The 25092-nt window shown below is 43.4% G+C and overlaps 1 protein-coding gene across 1 annotated transcript; it reads left to right on the top strand.

Moving 5' to 3' along the window:
* The first annotated feature begins 1632 nt into the window (after positions 1–1632).
* LOC136514216 (uncharacterized protein At4g06744-like) lies at positions 1633–2721 on the top strand. The gene is made up of 2 exons (XM_066508197.1): positions 1633–2131; positions 2234–2721. The coding sequence occupies exons 1-2, from the start codon at positions 1666–1668 to the stop codon at positions 2554–2556; spliced, it is 789 nt and encodes a 262-aa protein (XP_066364294.1). The 5' UTR covers positions 1633–1665; the 3' UTR covers positions 2557–2721.
* Positions 2722–25092: the final 22371 nt, after the last annotated feature.

Below are 25092 nucleotides of genomic sequence, written 5' to 3'. Positions count from 1 at the left end.
ACCAACCTCATAAACGCGGCGTGAGGAAGGGGCAGGTGGCCTGGCATAACGTGGCCGACAGGAGCAACGTGACGCGACGCAATAAATCAAATGACTGATTCAGAGCAGGGGGACGCAACACCGTCGCCACACTATAGGCAGCCAGCTCAGCAAATCATCCATTAAAACGCGGGAGCGAGGGAGCATTCCCACATGGCGCCTACAACGCTCGTTCAGTGCAGCAGTGGCACCAAGCAGAGCAGGCAAGGTAGTTGAGGTGAGTGGCTGGGATCGCTCGCTACAGGTGTCGGTTTACGAACAGAGCGCCAACGACACGGTTCACTGCGTTCTAGCGAAGTTCGGCCAATTTTTTGTATGAACATCGTAACTCTAACGTAACCACGACCTACACCACATCTAGTATACACCTAACTGCAACCGATCGCGCGAAAACATAGATGTAGTGCTTAACCATTTTTGGTTGGAAATCGAATGCCAAAATGACATTGTCTACTATCGTTTCCGACTTAGAGAAAATAATAACTTAGCTAGAACTAACAACCTTTAGTGCTTTTGCCGTAATTTTTAATATGCCTAAATCTATTTAAGTCCAACCAATACGCATTTCATACACTAGTCCATACGTCATACTAACTCATAGAAACAAAACATCTAGGAACTAATTAACCCGTTCAATATAATTCGCCAAAATGACACTTTCAAATATAAATTTTAAAATTCGAGAAAATCATTTTGATAAATCCTCTTAGGTCTAAATCTCGGTGCTAAACAAGCTCGTAACATCAGAGGTGTTACACCCTCGAATCTGCTAAGCTGGTCACAACGTGGTTTGATAAACCTCAACTACAATCATGGTATAGTCAGCTCTTGGACCAGCCTTTTGTTGCAAAGAACGGTGATCCTGGTCAAGTGTGAGCATTGGAGTACTGGACACTATGACACATCTATTCCTAATAATATTGAAGAGCAAAAGGCTTCTTCATCCTGCATTGCTTAATAACATTTAACGGGATCCGACGGACATAATCTCTCTCATGCCCATACATGTTAGAGTAGCGTATCCAAGCACGTGGAGTCCGATTCTCAGATGAATTAGAATACAAAGTGTTTCCATGGTTGACAACACTTCTACGCCAGCACAAGTGTTCACGTATGGTGCTAAGCTTGACCCAAAATGAACCGGAACACACACATTCTTTAGATAAACCTCTAAACCTTTTATACCTATATGATGAGTTAGAGCAGCTAGCATGCGTTCTGACATGGTACAAAATTGGATTCCTAGACAAATTGAAAAACATGATGTGGTTGCTAATTGAATATCTAAGCCGTGAGCCATCTAGGTAACTATAGAACATGCTAAACGCTACGTTGGAATGGACGTATATGTTTGCTAGTAAAACTAAAATGGATGGTGGATGAATTTCCCTATATGTTTCATGAATGCCCATCAAATAAATTTCCTCTGCAGTAGACGATATTCCCTTTTCGTAGTACGTTTAGGTTGTGAATAGTACAATCATATAACAGTGTTTGTGTATGTGTATATATACACACGTACTGACACTGCGGAGAAAGGGCACATGCTAAGTATATATACACCATATCATCATCTATATGTTCGACCAGCCGCGTTGAGTCATTTCCGAACAACCAGAGAAAGACATGGCCAACCACCCCAAGTGTCATTCCACCCAAAACATCTTAATCCTTCTATCTTACACTGCTGCAATAGTAGCAGTTTCTACTCTGTCGCTGCCACTGCTTGCTTCATCACAATCTCTAGATTTCGCGAGAATATGCGTTGGTCCCAAGAACATACTAGAGCTATGTGTGGGTGCCGAGCCCAAACGAGGCAACAGCGTATCCCTAGTAGCTACCGTCGGTGCGACAAACGCTAGGGCGCTCATCCATAACAGTGAAGACATCTCTGGGCCTCTTCCCCAGGACTTCGGCTTCTCCAACTTGAGTTACCTCGGCCTCGCCAACAACAATCTCAGCGGGCCAATCCCAGCATCAGTCGGGCACCTGCACGGCTCCCTCCTCGAGATTGTACTCCTGAACAACCAGCTCTCCGGCTGCCTCCCCCACGAGCTCGGCATGCTGAACAAGGCAGCCGTGATCGACGCCGGTAAGAACCAGCTCACGGGCCCAATCCCTACATCATTTTCCTGCCTTACCAGAGTTGAGCAGCTCAACCTGGTTGGGAACCGCCTTTACGGACATGTTCCAGAAGCTCTCTGCAAGCTCGCTGGGCCGGCTGGCCGCCTGGGCAACCTCACGCTGCGTGGCAACTACTTCACCTCAGTCGGGCCGGCGTGCTCAGCGCTAATCAAAGGCGGCCTACTGGACGTGAAGAACAACTGCATTCCGGGCTTTGCCAACCAGAAGCGACCGGCGGAGTGCCTGGCGTTCCAGAGCCAGCCAAAGACGTGCCCGGAGGCATTCACTCAGGTGTCATGCCCTGCCGCAGCTACCACGAATGCAGCGGCGTCGGGGGAGAGCAAGGCCAGAGACTACTACAGCTACCTGACGTACGCTAGTCTGCGTGAGTGAGGCGCCACGGCCATGCAATGGAGGCGAGAGTGACTAGCTGGAATTTGGCTATCTGTTCTTGTATCATTGTTGTGTACCCTGTGTTGGTGTGCTTGTGATTGATGTTTGTTCGTTTGTATCACGTGCTACTGTCATATCTTATATATTACACCCCATTTGTCAGTATCTGTTTGCATGAGCTATAACTATTTATTAGCTGGTTAATGGCTAGAGTTAATTGGTAACCGACTAAAATTATTTGGCGCCTATATAAATACCTGACCAACACTACTACGTAGAGTTCATCACCGCCGGGTCTAATCCATTTTCACTGCCACTAGCATTAGTTTAGTATTTATTTTCTCAAGCTTAATGAATTGATCCTTGGGTTGTTTCTTTCACAACATAATATTTAATCAATGTGCTTGGCACCACTAGTTAATGTGATGTTACTCAAAATGATGCTGCAACTTAATTACAGCACTATGTTAATATTTGGTTTCGGGACAATATTTCATAAGCCACATGGCATGCTGTGTTCTCTCTTAAATATGCCACTAATTTAGTTCATCGTAATACTAAGTTTTGTTTAAAGCTTTTAATAAAATTGTGCTTTTCTGCAAGAGTAAATCTAATGTTATTGCACTTTCTTATATATTCTTAAGAAAACTGGGAATCCAATAATTCATGATTCTTATAAGTGACATGATGATGCTTTTGCTGCCTCGTCAATATCTCAAAACTAGCTCTTAAGCACCTTTTAGTGGACCTATTATGGATTAAATTGATATTTTGCCAAGTATCGTGATTTGTAAATGCTAAGTCTAGACTAGTATAAACATAGAATTCATAAAAATCCTAACAACTGAAGCATCATACATGAGATCATCTTCGTCAACTAATTCTAATTTATTCTTACTACATTATTGGGATAAAACAAACTTACAACATCATGCAGATAGAACTTCATCATAATCTATAACTTGAGTATTTACTTAACATGTCTTTTGCGAAAATCCAAATACTCATTTGGTCCTATAGCTTCATGCATCTTAATGCCTAGAACATTGGAGGCTCCACCAAGATTTTTCTAATTAAAACCGAGTAATAAAAAAACTCTTATATAACATATTCTTGTTGCTACGTGCTAACAAACTTTCACCAGATGTAGTACTAATACAACAAACTTTTCCACCTTGTTACTTTAGAATAGACATAACTACCCATCGAATGAAACTGTAAACCATAGTGAGCTATATATAAGCTTAGTTTTAGTCTTTCAAAACTCCCTTTTTAGTCAGGCTTAGAACTTAGACCCGTGTATAGTCTACTTTTTTTACTTCATTAGGAACTTTAACTAATACCCATGGTTTACTTGTACTTATAGGCTTAGTCTCAATGGCTTAGTATATTAAGTTTAGAATAACAAGACCTCTCCTGATGTGATCCTCTTATAGGTTCATTATATATCATAACTAGCTAGTTTAATAACAATCGAGGCTCTTTCTATATGCCAAAACATTAACTAATAGATGTGCCCTTTACCTGTTGTGTTACTAATTGTCTCCTGAAAATTTCTCATCGAAATTGTAGTAATTGGAATGGAAGTATACTAATAACTGGCATAAATTAAGATATTCAAGTTTACTTAATCTATGGAAAAAAACTAAGTTTGTATATATATCTTCAAGATCTAATCTCCCTTCTTTGTGAACTCCCACTAGCTTCCACATGTATTTTTTGTCCTTTAGTGGCATAGTGTATCATATCTTAACAACTCAGTGAAATAGTTAGAATAGTAGAAACCAAATCCCTTGGAGTCATCAGGATGTCCTAAGGATAGCTCACTTACTAAGAATCTAATTTCTTGTCTTTAGCTAGACTATGATTTTGTTTTGCTTAGGTTTTTCCAGTATAGTCTTTTATGGTCAAATATTCATCAATCAGCATTTGCCAGAATGACAAACATAAGGGATATTTAAGTGTCCAACACAAGCTTCATTGAACTAATTCAATCACCATTTGCTAGAATAAACCAGAACAACAACCACTTGGTGGACATGCCTCTACTAATTAGCGTTGGCCAGAAATAGTAAATACAAGCCCACTTCAATTAGGGATATATCTTGAGTAAATATAGAGAATATCTTCCACAACTTTTCCTAATGTTGTGCTAAGGGAGAAAAAATTAATTTATGTGATTTTTATTATTTCTCAAGCCTTATTGTAGTACCCCAGAATCCATGGCAAATAAGGTTTTTTTATATGGTTTAATTTTTTTAAGCGAAGCTTGACCGACTTTTAAGAGAGACCAAAATTTGACTTTTTGATTCGTTGCTTGATAGTGGAGACCACCATTGTGTAGATCTTATTTAATGCTTTCTATTTGACTACTCATACACGTTATTTCGAGTTACACTTGTTTTAAGACTTATAAATGTACAAAAATTCCTAATCAGCTACAATAGGAAGTACGTACGGACTCTCCTTCTTCCGTCTTTTTTTCGGATGAACACCATACACCGCCGCCTCTCTTTTTCCTGGGTAGAGAAAAGAAACAAGAGTATAGGAGGGGAAGAAGAGAGGGTTTAGGGTTTGCTGCCATCATCTGCCACCTCCATCGTCCACCGCCATTGTCATCTGCGGTGTCGTTCTTTCTCGATTTTTTGGTTAGGCATCATCTTCTCTCCTAGTTTTGGCACCAACTTCTCGTTCTCTTGTTGTCCATGATGGATATACCACGTTCATCATAGATCGGAATGTTGCGACGGTCATAGCGACATAGATCGCCGTGACGAGGAGAAAAGGAAGGAGTGGATCGTTGGGGGTTTGTCATCGTGCTCACAGTGGTTGCCCTGGGTGAGATGCCAAATCCTAATCCTCTACTTTGTATCAAGTTTCATGGATCGAATCATCTAATTGGAAGGGGTTTAGTTGGAGTAATTCCTGAAATTCTCAAAATTAATCACTTCCACGTTCTGTATTTCTGTCACACTATGCAGTTTTTATTCAACATCATTTTAGGGTATCATAATGATCTTAATAAATTTTGTCACTGTGGACAAAGTTGTAGAGCACTTGAATACCTTTCTTTGGAGATACGATTGTTTTAAGAACATTGTTTTGCTGTAACAAGAATCTGTACAGTTCTAGATCTAATCAGTTTTTGGCTATCGTAATATAAGAATTTGAACTTTTAACCTAAAGAAAAGTTGTAAAGTTTTTCTCAGGATTTCCAGATTGTTATTGCATACATTTTTTGGATGAGTATATCTCCAGGTATGAATTTTATAAACTTGCTGTCCTGTTTTGATCATCAGAAAAGTTTAGTTAAGTTAAGAGGATGATTATGCTATCTTGAAGATCTCTAATACCAAATCTTATTATACCAAAGTTGTATATAATGGAGTTTCCTATCATCTCGTAGATTTTGAGAATAGTTGAATGCATGGTTAAATGTCTATAAAAAAGATAATGGATAGTGTTATTGTCACAACTGTAGCAAAACGATAGATGCTTGAACTGTGGGTTTAGGACGCTCTAGTGTGTAATATGTTATTTGTTTTGTTTGTATAATGGTGTTGATTCTGAGATTTTCTTGTGATCAGGTGGGGCACCTTCTGATGGTGCTTAGCTCTCACACTTGAGCTTCGGTGAGAACAAGTAAACGTGGCATTGTGGTCCACATGCTTTAGCTTTGTTGTTTGAATTACCTCCACTAAATTTTCATTATCTCACACTAACCATATAATCTGAAATTTAAAGTTATTTGCTTTACTTTGAAGTATATGTTTTGATATCTTGTAGTACTACTATTGAATTATGAAGTATATAAAGTGCATAAATTATAACATTTGCATTTGCACTCTTCCCGTCGGTATGCATTTGAAGAAACCGTAGCCGAATTGGTGCGGTAAGTACCGGTTCAGCAATGCCCGTTGAAATTAGCAATGTGGTTGTAGTCCTCACTCCTTTTCTTTGGGACATATGAGTAGAAGTGAAGTCATACATTGCATTGCATCATTTGCATTTGCATTTTTAAGTATATTTATATTTTTATGAACCAATTGATGTATCTTTTATCATGCTATTTGAATTTGTTGCTTAATTAAACTATGATTTAAATAGCTTTGTTAAGGCTATTTGTCTGCTCCGTAAACTTCACACGTTGTTTTCCCCATATCACGTGCTTGAGCATGAAAGATGCATGCTTAGGACGACGGCACGTGTGCACACATAAGACATACATATCTTACAGGCACGTGTGCACATCACTTATGGGATGGTAATAGCTTCAAAGATGCATTCTTGGATAATGCATTTCATTATATGTAATTTTTCTTACATATGTAAAAACTAAAACTAAACTAAACGTGACAAACACTAATTTTCTGTAACACCCCGCGTCCAAAATCTACTTATATGGCCCAGCTCCGCACGTGGAATGGGCCTGCATACGCGTAGCACCTCGCTTAAACTTTTGTCCTTGCTTCGTGTAAAAGGGTTAACATGGAGGTGCTATGTTTGGAACGACAAGGATTATAAGCTGGCCCTCACCCTCCTAATCTTCCAAGGTGGTATTAAGCACACCAACAACAACTCCTCATGTGCCACATGGGCCAACAACACAACTACTACATGCTACTAACGGGCTGGGTTGTTACATTCACCCCCTTAAGGGCTGACGCCCTCGGCAGCTCACCACAATATGTAGCAGATGTCCAGAACCACCCCTTGGTACACCCCTCCATAGGCAAATGCAGCAAAGGTTGATGTCGCGTACAAAATCTACTTATATGGTCTAGCTCCTCATGTGGAACGGGCCTGCATACTCGTAGCACCTCGCCTATCCTCGCTTCTTGTAAAAGGGTTAACCCGGAGGTGCTACATTTGGAACGACAAGGATTATAAGCTTGCCCTCACCTTCCTAAACTTCCAAGGTGGTATTAAACGCACCAACAACAACTTTTCATGTGCCACATGGGCCACATGGGTCAACAACAAAACTACTACAGGCTACTAACGGGCTGGGGTGTTACATTCACCCCCTTAAGGACTAACACCCTCGGCAGCACACCACAATACGCAATAGACGTCCAGAACCACCCCTTGGTACATCCCTCCATGGACACATGCAGCAAGGGTTGATGCTCTGAACACCATCTGAAACACCCTGCATCCAAAATTTGCTTATATGGCCCAGCTCCACACGCGGAACAGGCCTACATACACGTAGCACCTCGCTTACACTTTCGTCCTCTCTTCATATAAAAGGTTAACCCGGAGTTGCTATATTTGGAAAGACAAAGATTATAAGCTGTCCCTCACCCTCCTAAACTTCCAAGGTGGTACTAAACCTACCAACAACAACTCCTCATGTGCCACATGGTCCAATAACACAACTACTATAGACTTCTGACGGACTAGGCTATTACATTCACCCCCCCCTTAAGGGATGACGCCCTCGGTAGCTCACCACATATGAATACCATTTGTAACACCCCGCGTCCAAAATCTACTTATATGGCCTAGCTGCGTATGTGAAACGGGCCTGCATATGCATAATACATCCCTTACACTTTTGTCATCGCTTCATGTAAAAGGGTTAACCGGGAGGTGCTACGTTCAGAATGACAAGGATTATAAGTTGGTCCTCATCCTCCTAAACTTTCAAGATGGTATTGAACACACCAACAATAACTCCTCATGTGCCACATGGGCTACACGGGCCAACAACACAACTGCTATAGGCTACTAATGGGCTAGGATGTTGTAACACCCTAAAATTTGCACCTTTGAAAATAGGGTTAAAATGATTTATTTATGCACTTTTGTGCTCCTGAGAATATAGGAAAAACAATGTTTTTCATTAAATTAAAAATTTATCATAGGGTTTATGTCACACCCAATTTTAAGGATAAAATTGAATGCACAAAACTCGTGTGTGCCCAGGAATCAATCACACACACAAGCTGACAAATTACAAAAAGTATCATCACGGTGTCTCATACATCACAGCTATAATAAAACTTAGTCTTATACATCACAGCGGAAAAATAAAAAGATAATAAAACTCTCGTAGGCGTCATCACAGGGAAGGTCAACTGGTTGACCACAAGCCTAATAATCCTCTGGGAAATCCTCATACCCGTTGTCATCTGTTATCCATCCAGGATTTTTATCCAAGTAAAGAAAATAAACAAGTGTAAGTACATTCCGTACTTAGCAAGCTAACATGGGGTTATGAAGCTCAAAAAGGATAGACTCTGGTTTACTGCAGTTAGCATTTTTAATAGGTCAAGCTTTTATTCTCAAGTATTATCAAGTTATGCTTAAGCTCCCATTTAATTCCCATAAGAACATATATCGGGGTCAAGTATACCATATATCATCATTGACAACTTTAAATGATCATCATCAAGTATCCAGTTATTCTGTGAGTTTTCCGGGCCGCTCGTAACCGTGAGCACGGCTGTTATAACAGTTTATTACCCTCTACAGAGGTGGTGCACATTCACCGCGAGTCGTGATCCCCATATGCCCAGGTTAATTACTCCCATGTCACTACCAAGGTGAGCGGGCAGGGTACACTATGAAGCCATTTTATAGGTTTCCCTAACAAGTTAGGGCTGCTAGGTTTCCTTGGTAGGCAGATGTAGGAACCCCCCTTTCCTATGGCACATATCCATCGCGGCTATACTCATAGGAATAGAGGCAGCCCTATACCCAACGTGGCAAGCCCCATTTGTGCCAAAAAGGTAACCTCTAACTAGCTAGAAAAGATCCTATTACTGAGCTAAAGTCAGAGCCATATGACTCTCCCGGTTGCACTGTCAGTCCCAGCTTTTGCCGACAGATAAGTCCTTATGGAGGGCTGGGAGCAACATGAACAAAGGTCATTTGCACTTTCGCCCTATGGAACAGTTGTTATAAATCATGTTACTCACTTTGTTCCATAGAGTCATTCATCATTGTGTATATCAAGTTCAGTTAGAGCACTAGCAATCTACCCATATGCATTTAACCCATAGGAGACAAGGAACAGGATAAACAATCACTAGGATGTCCTTATGGTTATCAAAATTAGACACATGCAAATGAGTAATTGTTTAAAGTGAAATAGGACATCAAGGAAGGCCCATGCTATACTTGCCTTGGTTCACAAACTCGTGCTGGTCCTACTGGTCGTCGAAGAGTTCTTGGTCTCCAACATTTTCCTCACCGTCTGAACGCGACCAACACAGCAACATACAACATTCCAAAGCATTCATGCAAAGCAAACATTCCTATCATTAGAACAGTACACCAACAGCATTGAAATCAAGATAAAATGTTTGTAAACATAATCTACGTCTCGCTATGATCATGTCAATGCGAAGTTCACGAAAAATGGAGCTAAAATGCGAAAGTTATAATTTAAACGGGTTTTCGTATAGCCATATATTTAATTAAATCTAATCATGAAATTAAAAAGTTCCAAACTTGACTAACATTAGTTCCAACATGTAGCTTATGAAATTACGAAGCTAACGTGATTTGAATGGATCAATTCAAAGCTAAAACGACAATTTTATAAACGAAACAGTTCAAATGGCATTTCTGTAAATACTGAAAACGTATTTCTGACTTAAGCCGTGGAGTTTACGCTTTCCAAACGGGATTGCGCATTCGGGGAAATATGCCTTGGACTGCGGGTTCTATTTTCTGAAAACCGAGGGGCTCTTTAGCATAACTACACGCAAAAGGGTAACTTCCACTAGTGGCCATTGATCTCGTGATGGGCGGTTGAGATTAAACCGAGGGGGAGAACAAGGGGGGGCTGGCCAGAACAGTGTCATCGGCGACCAGGCGCCATGCCCGGCGGCATGAAGGACTCGGTCGCGCGTGGTAAGGGGCTAGGGTTCACCAAACGGACATCCGAGGGCACAGGTGAGCGTGGGGGAAGAAGGGGGGTCGCGGCCATGCCGTTTCGACGGTCGGGAAAGGCGGGTAGCACGGTGGCCGCCATGGCCGGCGACCATGGCTCGCGGGGCTCGCGGCCAAGGCTCGAGAAGCCAAAAAACGAGAAAATAGAGGTACCGGGAGATAGAGGGATGCCAGGGGGTTCTCACCGCGGGGAAGAAGGAGGACGGCGATGCACGGCGGCGACGGTCCATGCGAGGGAGAAGACGGCGGACTTTCGGCGACCTTCGGCTGCGGCGGTTGCGGCTTTCACGGTGCTTGGCGAGCGCAAAGACAAGAGCGGGGAGCAGCAGGGTGCGCGGAGATGGGCTCGATGCTGATTTAAAGGGGCTGGGCGCTCGGGAGGATGCTCCCACGACGCAGAGTGGAGCGGTTGCGGCTTGCGGCTTGACTGGCACGACGGTTGCGGAAGGAGGGAGATGGTGCCGATAGGTGGGGCCAGGCGGTCAGCGACTGGGCGCGGGGCGCAGGCGCGCGGCAACGATTGGCGCCCGAGTGGGTCGGCGGGGCTTGCTGGGCCGAGCAAAGCGCGCGGCTGGGCCAGCGGTGCCGGGCCGAGCGGGGAAAGGGGAGAGAGGGCGAACGGGCCGCGGGAAAGGAAAAGGCCATGTGGGCCAAAAGTGAGGAAAGGGAGGAGATAATTGTTTTTCCTTTTTATTTTCCAAACAAATTTTCCCAAAAGCATTTTCAAATAATTTTTTTGAATTCATTTGAACTCTAATTCAAGAACAGTCATCGCATGAATAAATATTGCAGCAGCATGTATGCATCCAAAGTTTCTAATCTTATAATTGATTTTAATTCCCCAAAAATTATTAATTTCCTATAATTGAATGCACACTTATTAACATAATTAAATCAAATTTACTTATTTTAAAAGAATGAAAAATTTTGGGTGTTACAATTCTACCCCCCTTAAGATGAATCTCGTCCTCGAGATTCGGGTGATTGCTTACACAAATAGTTGGGGATAAGTCTTTCTCAGATCCTCTTCTCTTTCCCAAGTAGCTTCATCCTCTGTATACTGATTCCACTGCACCTTGCACATCTTTATGATTCAACTTCTCATAACTCTTTCGGCAGTTTCCAAGATCTTTATCGGATACTCTTCATAAGTAAGATCTTCCTTGACAACAAGTTCTTCCAAAGGAATTTGTTCTTCTGGTACCCTCAGACACTTTTTCAACTGGGAAACATGGAACACGTCGTGCACACCGAACAAGCTCTCAGGCAGTTCCAACTGATAAGCTACTTCTCCATGTCTCTCTAGGATCTTAAAAGGTCCTATATACCTTGGTGCTAACTTTCCCTTCATATTGAATCTTCTCACACTCCTCATTGGTGACACTTTCAAGTACACATAATCACCAATCTCGAAAGTTAGCTCTCTTCTGCGGGTATCAGCATAACTCTTCTGTCGGGACTGAGCTATTCTCAAATTGTCTCTAATCATTCTCACTTGTTCTTCCGTGTTGCTAAGGACATCGGGACCAAACACTTGAGTTTCTCTAGTCTAATTCCAGAACAAAGGTGTTCTACACTTACGTCCATACAACGCCTCAAAAGGTGCCATCTTGATGCTCTTCTGATAACTGTTGTTGTACGAGAACTCTGCGTAAGACAGACTCTTATCCCAACTATCACCATACTGAAGTGCACAAGCTCTCAACATATCTTCCAAAATCTAGTTGATCCTTTCAGTCTGTCCATCGGTTTGCGGGTGGTACGTAGAACTGAAATTCAACTTTGTTCCCAAAGATCTATGTACTTTATGCCAGAATTGCGATGTAAATTGGGTGCCTCTATTTGACACAATTTTCTTGGGAACACCATGTAAGCACACTATTCTTTCCATGTACAACTCTGCTAATCTTGCACCATTATAGGTAGCCTTGACTGGTAAAAAGTGAGCAACCTTGGTGAGTCGATCCACTATTACCCATATTGAATCATAACCTCTTTGAGTGCGGGGTAATCCTACAATAAAATCCATACCAACTTCTTCCCATTTCCATTCAGGAATCTTCATTGGTTGTAGTAACCCTGTAGGTCTTTGATGCTCAGCTTTCACTCTTTGACAAGTGTCACACAAAGCCACATATTCTGCCACATCTCTCTTCAAACCATACCACCAATACTTCTCCTTGAGATCCAAGTACATCTTGGTACTTCTGGGAAGTATAGAATAAGCAGACTCATGGGCCTCTTTCAGAATTGCATCTCGGATAGCTTTCACTTCTGGTACACATATCCTTTTCCCGAACCAAAGAGTTCCCTTCTCATCCATTCTGAATCCGGGTGCCTTTCCAAGCACTACATTCTCTGCTATCTCCTTAAGTTTTTCATCCTCCAATTGACCTTTGCGTATCTCCTGCTCCAATGTAGGCTCTATCATCAATTCCATTGCATTAGTGACCAGGCTCAAGTTGAGATACTCCATTTCAGCACACAACTCTACTGACATAGATGTTATCTGAAGTCCATTAGCATAGCTCTTTCTGCTAAGTGCATCAGCTATGACGTTTGCCTTTCCCGGGTGATAATGCACTTCCAAATCATAGTCTTTGATCAATTCCAACCAACGACATTGTCTTAGATTCTGATCTGATTGGGTAAAGATATACTTCAAACTCTTATGATTAGTATAGATATCACTCTTATGTCCAATCAGATAATGTCTCCAGATCTTTAAAGCATGAACCATAGCTGCCAATTCCAAGTCATGAGTAGGATAATTCAACTCATGCTTCCTTAGTTGTCTAGATGCATATGCAACCACTCTTCCTTCTTGCATAAGCACACATCCAAGACCCAAATGGGATGCATCACAATATATAGAGAAGTTCTTGCTTAAATCGGGCAAGATTAATACTGGAGCTGTAGTCAATCTCTTCTTTAGCTCTTCAAAGTTTGCCTGGCATTTATCCGACCATACATACTTAGCATTCTTTTCCAACAGAGCTGTCATGGGCTTGGCTAGCTTAGAAAAACCTTCAATGAACCTTCGGTAATATCCAGCTAATCCCAAAAAGCTACGAATCTCACTTACAGTAGTTGGTGGTTTCCAATTCAGTACATCTTGCACTTTGCCTGGATTCACTGCTATTCCACCATTAGAGACAACATGACCCAGAAAAGAGACTTCCTTTAACCAAAACTCACACTTGCTCCGCTTAGCGTACAACTTATGTTCTCTAAGCTTTTGCAAGACCAACCTTATGTGTTTAGCATGTTCTTCTTCAGTCTTGGAGAATATTAGTATGTCATCTATGAATACTACCACAAATTTATCCAGAAACTCCATGAACACCTTATTCATCAGATACATGAAGTATGCGGGTGCATTGGTCAATCCAAAAGACATAACGGTGTACTCATATAATCCATACCGTGTAGTGAATGTTGTCTTGGGTATGTCCGAGTTCCGAATCTTAAGCTGATGATACCCAAATCGGAGATCAATCTTGGAGAACACATGTGCTCCTCTCAACTGATCAAACAAATCATCAATCCTAGGTAAAGGGTATTTATTCTTGATGGTACCTCATTAAGTGAGCAGTAATCCACACACATCCATTGACTACCATCCTTCTTATCCACAAAGATCACAGGTGCCCCCCACGGGGAAGAACTGGGGCGTATGAAACCTTTTTCTTGCAACTCTTTTAGTTGTTTCTTAAGCTCTTCTAATTCATTAACTCCCATTCTATATGGATGTTTAGCTATTGGTGCAGTTCCTGGTAATAATTCAATAATGAATTCAATGTCTCGGTCAGGTGGCATACCTGGCAAGTCATCGGGGAAGACATCCGGGAACTCCTCCACGACACGATCTTGTTCATTGACTTCACCATCTAGCTGATTCACTGTGGCTATAGGCTAAGCTTGCACTACCACTTCTACACAGATTCTATCTCCATTGAGTGATGTCACAACCACAGATTTCTCCTGACACTGAATCACTGCCCTGTGTTGTTTCATCCAATCCATTCCCAGGATAAGATCAATTCCCGCTGTTCTCAACACAATAGGCTTCATTTTGAAGTCTACCCCCCTTAAGGAAATGCTAGTTGAGAGGCTCCAATAAGAAGCGGGCATACTACCTCCCGGGGAATTCACTAGTATAGGATTTTTCATGGCACACAAAGGTATGCTATGCATTCTAACAAAAGCTTGGGAGATAAAAGAATACGAAGCACCAAAATCAAAAAGTACGATAGCAGAAATAGAGTTGACGCTGAACGTACCCAGCATGACCTCTGGCGTCTCCTGAGCTGCATCAGATGACACATAGTTCACCTTCGTTGTGAGAGGTGGTCGGCCGTTGAACTTCTGGTTGTTGGTCTGGTTCTGAGGTGCTTGCTAGTTCTGCTTCTTAGGACACTAATGAGCATAGTGACCTGCTTCTCCATATCGGTAACAGGCATTGGGATTATTGGGTGCACCACTCTTCACAGGAGCATTGTTACGCACTCCCTGGCGTGTTGCAGGATTGCTGGTCTGTTGCGGGGGACGCTGATTTCCAAACTGTTGCTGATATTGAGAGCGTTGCTAGAACTGGTTCCGCTGAGCATACTGACCACGGTTTCCCTGGTGAGTTGGTCCTTGATTCCTCTGCTGGAAACCTTGCTAGGGATAAGCACGTGGGCGAGTGTTGCTTCCAGAAGCTTGCCCTTGGAGCCTTCTCTTCTTAGCTTCCATCTCCTTGCGCTTGTCGTCAATCACGATTGCGCGATTCACCAAAGACTGGAAGTTAGGATAAGTATTAGACATCAGCTGGAGCTGCAGTCCATCATAGAGTCCCTTGAGGAAACGGCGTTGCTTATCCTTGTCATCCGCTACATCATTAGGAGCGTAGCGTGATAGTTGTGCGAACTTGTCCCGATACTCCGCCACAGTCATTGCTCCTTGCTTGAGAGATCTGAATTCTTCCTGCTTCAGTTCCACTAGTCCATCAGGAATATGGTATGACCGGAAACTGTCCTTGAATTCCTGCCAAGTGATAGTAGGAGCATTGTTGGGACGTCCAAACTGGAATGATTCCCACCAATCCTAAGCAGCTCCTTCGAGTTGCCCAGAGGCGTACAACACCTTCTTAAGGTCGTTGCATTGTGCTATGTTCAGTTGTTTCTCCACAGCACGCAACCAATCATCTGCCTCCATAGGGTCTAAGGCATGGGTGAACACCGGTGGACGACCTTTCATAAACTCTCCACGCTTATCTCTAACCTGAACAGGCAGTGGCCCTCTTGCAGGTTCATTGTCCAAGCGCTGCATCATAGCTTGCATCAGCTGCGCTTGCATTCCCAATATCTGTTCCATGGTCACAGGTGGCGGTGGTGGATTTATGAGAGCATCACGCCCATGACCACGGCCTCTGCCTCTTCCTCCTCTTGCGGCCATCTGTTTTCCAACAAATGTGCAAAATTTTAGAGATTTTTCCAATTATAGAGAGCTTACAAAAGATAAGAAACAATGCTGAGAATTTTCTGGACAAGGTTCAAATTCAGCAGTTCAGTAAAACTGTTATATCTTGAGTTTCAGAGATCCAACAGAGGTGCACCAAGATTTGTTAGAAATCTTAGGACATCAGCTACAACTTTCATTTAGATCACTTTTACAGATTCGGATTCACACATAGTCAAAAGTAGAGCTAAACCGAAACTGTTCTGAGTTCCAGACAGCGCAAGAACATCAACTTGTGACAGCTAGATCTCCCAAACCTCAACAGCTATTGACGTGATTCCAAAGACACTTGAAAGATACAGAGGTCTAGTTATCTCCAAAAAAATTTCAGAATTTTTATCATCCCAGATTTCGAGATACCAGATAAAGAACACAGGCTGCTCCAGAAATCAGCACAGCAGAGATAAGATAAAGCGAAACATCTGCATTAAGATTTCATTCTAACTAAAAGTTCCAATCTAAGGAAGTTATGGACATGCCCACAAGCTTCCAGCAATCAAGCAAAATACCAAATCAACCAGGTTCACAAATTAAACATCTAATCAACCAAGTTCACAAGACCAACAAGACTAAATAAGAACACGAACTAACGACGTGGTAATCTAGATCAAGGCACCTAACACCTATGGAGCGGTGTCAATCATGGTGAAGGACCGGCGCTTCTTCTTGTAGATGGAAGGCTGTCCAAGTTGTGCTCGAAGTTCATCCACTTGTTTCTAAAGACATCTCTGTGCCCTCTGAGATGCACGCAGCTCTCCTTTGACTTCATCATCCACTCCCTGCATAGCGTGGACATGATGCACCGTTGCCTCCAGAGTTGGGTCATTCTCTGGTGGAGCTAAAACCTACCAAACACCCTCATGATCATTTCGAGGAACGAACCTGAAGCGATCCTCCCTCATGGCCTCAAAGCGACGACCATGGTAGTGGATGTAGGCATTCTGTGCTGCATCCTCCATGCCATCCAAAGCATGGGCTCTCCTGGCAGGGGCACAGTGGAGAGTCTCCACCTCATGTCCATTATTAATATCATTCTATGCGGTGACCACCAGCTCTACCTTCCAGAAGGTAGCCTCCAATAGGTGCTGGTACTCGGTGCAGTGGTAGCTGATGGAGGCGTGCAAGTTGGGGAAGTAGTCGTCCAGCACGTGGGTGAGGAGAGTGTGGTAGTAGGCTGTCTCTAGAGCTAGCTTGAAGTAGTACTTGCACTTCCAGCCAATCTCCTCGTCCTCCACGGGAACAGCTGAGGAGGGTGCAGGTGTAGGGGAAGTAGCCGTCGACTCCTCAGGTGTAGCTACCACAGGATAGACTGGCACGGCGACTGGTGTAGGAGTAGGTGTAGGCGTTGGTGTAGCCATCTCCTCGTCTTCGGAGATGATCACAATCTCCCTCTCCACCGGTGGGGCATGCGGGGTGAACATGGCATGATAGCCGGTGGTGCTGAGGCGAGCAGTCTTCGGATTATGAGACATCTATAGATTTAAAGTGAGATAGAATTAGAATCAACAATTTTAAATAATAGATTAAGGTATGAAAAGCATAAATGTTTTAATAAAATAACAAGAATAAGTCAGTAAGCAAGAAACCAGAGGAGCAAAGATGCTAAAACAACATTTTTCTAACTAGGCTTGCGTCCTACAGTCAATACGGCTCTGATACTAATTTGTCACACCCAATTTTAAGGATAAAATTGAATGCACAAAACTCGTGTGTGCCCAGGAATCAATCACACACACAAGCTGACAAATTACAAAAAGTATCATCACGGTGTCTCATACATCAGAGTTATAATAAAACTTAGTCTTATACATCATAGCGGAAAAATAAAAAGATAATAAAACTCTCGTGGGCGTCATCACAGGGAAGGTCAACTGGTTGACCACAAGCCTAATAATCCTCCGGGAAATCCTCATACCCGTTGTCATCTGTTACCCATCCGGTATTTTTATCCAAGTAAAGAAAATAAAAAAGTGTAAGTACATTCCGTACATAGCAAGCTAACATGGGGTTATGAAGCTCAAAAAGAATAGACTCTGGTTTACTGCAGTTAGCATTTTTAATAGGTCAAGCTTTTATTCTCAAGTATTATCAAGTTATGCTTAAGCTCCCATTTAATTCCCATAAGAACATATATCGGGGTCAAGTGTACCATATATCATCATTGACAACTTTAAATGATCATCATCAAGTATCCAGTTATTCTGTGAGTTTTTCGGGCCGCTCGTAACCATGAGCACGGCTGTTATAACAGTTTGTTACCCGCTGCAGAGGTGGTGCACATTCACCGCGAGTCGTGATCCCCATATGCCCGGGTTAATTACTCCCATGTCACTACCAAGGTGAGCGGGCAGGGTACACTATGAAGCCATTTCATAGGTTTCCCTAACAAGTTAGGGCCGCTAGGTTTCCTTGGTAGGCAGATGTAGGAACCCCCCTTTCCTATGGCACATATCCATCGCGGCTATACTCATAGGAATAGAGGCAGCCCTATACCCAATGTGGCAAGCCCCATTTGCACCAAAAAGGTAACCTCTAACTAGCTAGAAAAGATCCTATTAATAAGCTAAAGTCAGAGCCATATGACTCTCCCGGTTGCACTGTCAATCCCAGCTTTTGCCGACAGATAAGTCCTTATGGAGGGCTGGGAGCAACATGAACAAAGGTCATTTGCACTTTCGTCCTATGGAATAGTTGTTATAAATCACGTTACTCACTTTGTTCCATAGAGTCATTCATCATCGTGTATATCAAGTTCAGTTAGAGCACTAGCAATCTACCCATATGCATTTAACCCATAGGAGACAAGGAATAGAATAAACAATCACTAGGATGTCCTTACGGTTATCAAAATTAGACACATGCAAATGAGTAATTGTTTAAAGTGAAATAGGACATCAAGGAAGGCCCATGCTATACTTGCCTTGGTTCACAAACTCATGCTGGTCCTACTGGTCGTCGAAGAGTTCTTGGTCTCCAACGTTTTCCTCACCGTCTGAACGCGACCAACACAGCAACATACAACATTCCATAGCATTCATGCAAAGCAAACATTCCTATCATTAGAACAGTACACCAACAGCATTGAAATCAAGATAAAATGTTTCTAAACATAATCTACATCTCACTACGATCACGTCAACGCAAAGTTCACGAAAAACGGAGCTAAAATGCGAAAGTTATAATTTAAATGGGTTTTCCTGTAGCCATATATTTAATTAAATCTAATCATGAAATTAAAAAGTTCCAAACTTGACTAACAGTAGTTCCAACATGTAGCTTATGAAATTACGAAGCTAACGCGATTTGAATGGATCAATGCGGAGCTAAAACGACAATTTTATAAACGAAACAGTTCAAATGGCATTTCTGTAAATACTAAAAACGTATTTCTGACTTAAGCCGTGGAGTTTACGCTTTCCAAATGGGCTTGCGCATTCGGGGAAATACGCCTTGGACTGCGGGTTCTATTTTCTGAAAACCGAGGGGCTCTTTAGCATAACTACGCGCGAAAGGGTAACTTCCACTGGTGGCCGTTGATCTCGCGATGGGCGGTTGAGATTAAACCGAGGGGGGAGAACAAGGGGGGGCTGGCCGGAACAGTGTCACCGGCGACCAGGCGCCATGGCCGGCGGCGTGAAGGACTCGGTCGCACATGGTAAGGGGCTAGGGTTCACCAAACGGACATCCGAGGGCACCGGTGAGCGCGGGGGAAGAAGGGGCGTCGCGGCCATGCCGTTTTGGCGGCCGAGAAAGGCGGGTAGCACGGTGGCCGCCATGGCCGGCGACCATGGCTCGCGGAGGTCGTGGCCAAGGCTCGAGAAGCCAAAAAAACGAGAAAATAGAGGTACCGGGAGATAGAGGGATGCCGGGGGGTTCTCACCGCGGGGAAGGAGGACGGCGATGCACGGCGGCGACGGTTCGTGCGAGGGAGAAGACGTCGGACTTCCGGCGACCTTCGGCTGTGGCGGTTGTGGCTTTCACGGTGCTTGGCGAGCGCGAAGACAAGAGCGGGGAGCAGCAGGGTGCGCGGAGACGGGCTCGGTGCCGATTTAAAGGGGCTGGGTGCTCGGGAGGACGCTCCCACGATGCAGAGTGGAGCGGTTGTGGCTTGCGGCTTGACTGGCGCGGCGGTTGCGGAAGGAGGGAGACGGCACCGACAGGTGGGGCCAGGCGGTCAGCGGCTGGGCGCGGGGCACAGGCGCGCGGCAACGGTTGGCGCCCGAGTGGGCCGGCAGGGCTTGCTGGGCCGAGCAAAGCGCGTGGCTAGGCCAGCGGTGCCGGGTCGAGCGGGGAAAGGGGAGAGAGGGCGAACAGGCCGTGGGAAAGGAAAAGGCCATGTGGGCCGAAAGTGAGGAAGGGGAGGAGATAATCGTTTTTCCTTTTTATTTTCCAAACAAATTTTCCCAAAAGCATTTTCAAATAATTTTTTTGAATTCATTTGAACTCTAATTCAAGAACAATCATCGCATGAATAAATATTGCAGCAGCATGTATGCATCAAAAGTTTCTAATCTTATAATTGATTTTAATTCCCCAAAAATTATTAATTTCCTATAATTGAATGCACACTTATTAACATAATTAAATCAAATTTACTTATTTTAAAAGAATGAAAATTTTTGGGTGTTACAATTCTACCCCCCTTAAGATGAATCTCGTCCTCGAGATTCGGGTGATTGCTTACACAAACAGTTGGGGATAAGTCTTTCTCAGATCCTCTTCTCTTTCCCAAGTAGCTTCATCCTCTGTATACCGATTCCACTGCACCTTGCACATCTTTATGATTTGGCTTCTCGTAACTCTTTCGGCAGTTTCCAAGATCTTTATCGGATACTCTTCATAAGTAAGATCTTCCTTGACAATAAGTTCTTCCAAAGGAATTTGTTCTTCTAGTACCCTCAGACACTTTTTCAACTGGGAAACATGGAACACATCATGCACACCGGACAAGCTCTCAGGCAGTTCCAACTGATAAGCTACTTCTCCACGTCTCTCTAGGATCTTAAAAGGTCCTATATACCTTGGTGCTAACTTTCCCTTCATATTGAATCTTCTCACACTCCTCATTGGTGACACTTTCAAGTACACATAATCACCAATCTCAAAAGTCAGCTCTCTTCTGCGGGTATCAGCGTAACTCTTCTGTCAGGACTGAGCTATTCTCAAATTGTCTCTAATCATTCGCACTTGTTCTTCCACGTTTCTAAGGACATCGGGACTAAACACTTGAGTTTCTCCAGTCTAATTCCAGAACAAAGGTGTTCTACACTTTCGTCCATACAACGCCTCAAAAGGTGCCATCTTGAGGCTCTTCTGATAACTGTTGTTGTACGAGAACTCTGCGTAAGATAGACTCTTATCCCAACTATCACCATACTGAAGTGCTCAAGCTCTCAACATATCTTCCAAAATCTGGTTGACCCTTTTAGTCTGTCCATCGGTTTTGCGGGTGGTACGCAGAACTAAAATTCAACTTTGTTCCCAAAGATCTATGTACTTTATGCCAGAATTGCGATGTAAATTGGGTGCCTCTATCTGACACAATTTTCTTGGGAACACCATGTAAGCACACTATTCTTTCCATGTACAACTCTGCTAATCTTGCACCATTATAGGTAGCCTTGACTGGTAAAAAGTGAGCAACCTTGGTGAGTCGATCCACTATTACCCATATTGAATCATAACCACTTTGAGTGCGGGGTAATCCTACAATAAAATCCATACCAACTTCTTCCCATTTCTATTCAGGAATCTTCATTGGTTGTAGTAACCCTGCAGGTCTTTGATGCTCAGCTTTCACTCTTTGACAAGTGTCACACAAAGCCACATATTCTGCCACATCTCTCTTCAAACCATACCACCAATACTTCTCCTTGAGATCCAAGTACATCTTGGTACTTCCGGGATGTATAGAATAAGCAGACTCATGGGCCTCTTTTAGAATTGCATCTCGGATAGCTTTCACTTCTGGTACACATATTCTTTTCCCGAACCAAAGAGTTCCCTTCTCATCCATTCTGAATCTGGGTGCCTTTCTAAGCACTACATTCTCTGCTATCTCCTTAAGTTTTTCTTCCTCCAATTGACCTTTGCGTATCTCCTGCTCCAATGTAGGCTCTATCACCAATTCCATTGCATTAGTGACTAGGCTCAAGTTGAGATACTCCATTTCAGCACACAACTCTGCTGACATAGATGTTATCTGAAGTCCATTGGCATAGCTCTTTCTGCTAAGTGCATCAGCTACGATGTTTGCCTTTCCTGGGTGATAATGCACTTCCAAATCATAGTCTTTGATCAATTCCAACCAACGACGTTGTCTTAGATTCAGATCTGATTGGGTAAAGATATACTTCAAACTCTTATGATCAGTATAGATATCACTCTTATGTCCAATCAGATAATGTCTCCAGATCTTTAAAGCATGAACCACAGCTATCAATTCCAAGTCATGAGTAGGATAATTCAACTCATGCTTCCTTAGTTGTCTAGATGCATATGCAACCACTCTTCCTTCTTGCATAAGCACACATCCAAGACCCAAACGGGATGCATCACAATATATAGAGAAGTTCTTACTTAAATCGGGCAAGATTAATACTAGAGCTGTAGTCAATCTCTTCTTTAGCTCTTCAAAGTTTGCCTGGCATTTATCTGACCATACATGCTTAGCATTCTTTTCCAACAGAGCTATCATGCGGCTTGACTGGCATGGCGGTTGCAGAAGGAGGGAGATGGCGCCGACAGGTGGGGCCAGGCGGTCAGCGGCTGGGCGCAGGGCGTAGGCGCGCAGCAACGGTTGGCGCCCGAGTGGGCCGGCAGTGCTTGCTGGGCCGAGCAAAGCACGTGGCTAGGCCAGCGGTGCCGGGCCGAGTGGGGAAAGGGGAGAGAGGGCGAACGGGCCGCAGGAAAGGAAAAGGCCATGTGGGCCAAAAGTGAGGAAGGGGAGGAGATAATCGTTTTTCCTTTTTATTTTCCAAACAAATTTTCCCAAAAGCATTTTCAAATAATTTTTTTGAATTCATTTGAACTCTAATTCAAGAACAATCATCGCATGAATAAATATTGCAGCAGCATGTATGCATCAAAAGTTTCTAATCTTATAATTGATTTTAATTTCCCAAAAATTATTAATTTCCTATAATTGAATGCACACTTATTAACATAATTAAATCAAATTTACTTATTTTAAAAGAATGAAAAATTTTGGGTGTTACAGTTTAGCAAAATTAATCTTGCATTCATGCTGGTGCATTTGATTTATTGCAATGAGTGGTTGAATCCAAAAATTCAAATCAAATTCAAATGTATTTCAAAATGGCTTTGAAATAAAAGAAAATAAAAAGAGAAATGTCTTTCCCCTCGGTTTTGGCACATAGGCCCAACTCTGTCTCTCTCCTGGCCTGCCTCTCTCCCCTCTCCCTTGGCCCAACTCCCTCCTTCCCCCCACCCCGTGGCCGTAGGCCCACTCCTCCCTTCTTTCTTTGCAGTGCAGGCCCACTCATCCCTTTCCCTCTCTTTGCCTCTGGCCCGCAGCAGCTCCGAGGCCTAGCTCCACCAGCTCCCTCCCTTCTCCTCTTTCAGTCATAGGCCTAGCTAGCCCATGCGGAGGGCCCCCCAGCTCCTCACCTTGCATGCTCTCCCTACTATTGCGGGCCTACTCCCTTCACCCGCTGACATCGTGGCCCTACATGACAGCCGTGTCTTCCTCCTCCCATAGCCGAGACGGACTCTAGTCCAACGGAAATCATAGCCCGACTCTAGATTTATCGCGATTCGTTGTGATCTCCATGCTAGTCGCCCTATATGAGCCACGCTAACCCTCTGTGCTCTCTTTTCCCATCTATAGCCGCCCTGCTCACCCTAGCTTATCCTACCACCTAGCTCGGGATCTCACCGAGCTTGAGGTCATCGCTCGCCGCCGCGACAACTGCTGACTGCCATTTCTCCACCATCCTTCACTCGGGGACGTGTCTCGCATGGTTGTCAGGAAGCTTTGGGTCTGTCTCTACTCTCCCTCTCAGTTTTTGTTACTCACCCATCACCGCTGTGGTTCGCAGGAAGAATCGTTGCCACCTGATGAGCTCCCGACATCATTGAGTCTCTCCTTGTTGGCCTGAAGGTCCTTGGTAAGATCCCTGTTCCCTCCTCTTTCTCCCCATGCTCTTATCACAAGAAACCAAGGCCCTAATCCCTTTTTAATTGAATTTCAGTGAGCTCGCATCATCAGCAATGGAGCCACCGCGCCGTCCTTCATGTTCCGGCCGGTGCATCCCTGCTTTTTCCTCTCAGTCGTCCAAATCAAGATCTATGGCTTAGATTAGATACCCCTTCAGCCTAGCATAACCGGTCCACCGAAACAGTCATGGACTCATCCCACTAGCACAGTCCCCGCTCGGTCCACAGCCGGCTCACCACCTCCACCCAATCGGCTTCCGCCATGTCATAGACAACTAGGTCAACAGCCAATTGCCACTATCCTTTTGTAGAAAGGCCCCTACAGATTTGTGAAATAGAACTCGCAGTCCATCTCTTTAGAAAATAATTAGATCTAGGCCCTTGGATTTTCTGTTTTAGCCCCTATCTTTTCTCAATATAGTACCCACGGTCCTCGGCCAGTTTCAGAGTATGAATTAATTTATTTAAATTCAAAAAACAAAATTTCTAGTATTTACAAAATTGCCAGCAACCCTCTTTTAGCCATAATATCTTTGTTTTAGCTCTGATTTGACCCGTTCAAGTTGCGTTAGGTTTGAAATTAAGTAATCTGCATGTTTATATCACTGTTAATTATGTTTTCAACTTTTAAAATTTGTGGTTCAATATCTAGATTTAAACTATTAGTTTTCTACATGAAATCTTGTTTAATTCATAACTTCTCCGTTTTAGATCCGATTAGCATTCCTTTCGTGTCTGTGTGTTCATAGCAATGCATAGATTAGTTTTCAAACCTTTTCATTGATTGGTGTACTATTCTAATATAGTTTTGTATGTATGCATATCTATTCGGATGCTTGTGTGGTGCTTTATGATCTTATCCAGTCGGTGAGCTATACGTGGTGATCAAGGAGCAAATCTTTCGAAGGCTAGTAACCAGCAGAAGGATCTGAGTTTAAGGCAAGTATAGAA

This window comes from Miscanthus floridulus, chromosome 16 (genome assembly GCF_019320115.1).
Source record: "Miscanthus floridulus cultivar M001 chromosome 16, ASM1932011v1, whole genome shotgun sequence".
Classification (NCBI taxonomy): Eukaryota; Viridiplantae; Streptophyta; class Magnoliopsida; order Poales; family Poaceae; genus Miscanthus; species Miscanthus floridulus.
Note: the sequence above shows the minus strand (reverse complement) of the source record. Positions and strands in the feature narration are given on the sequence as shown.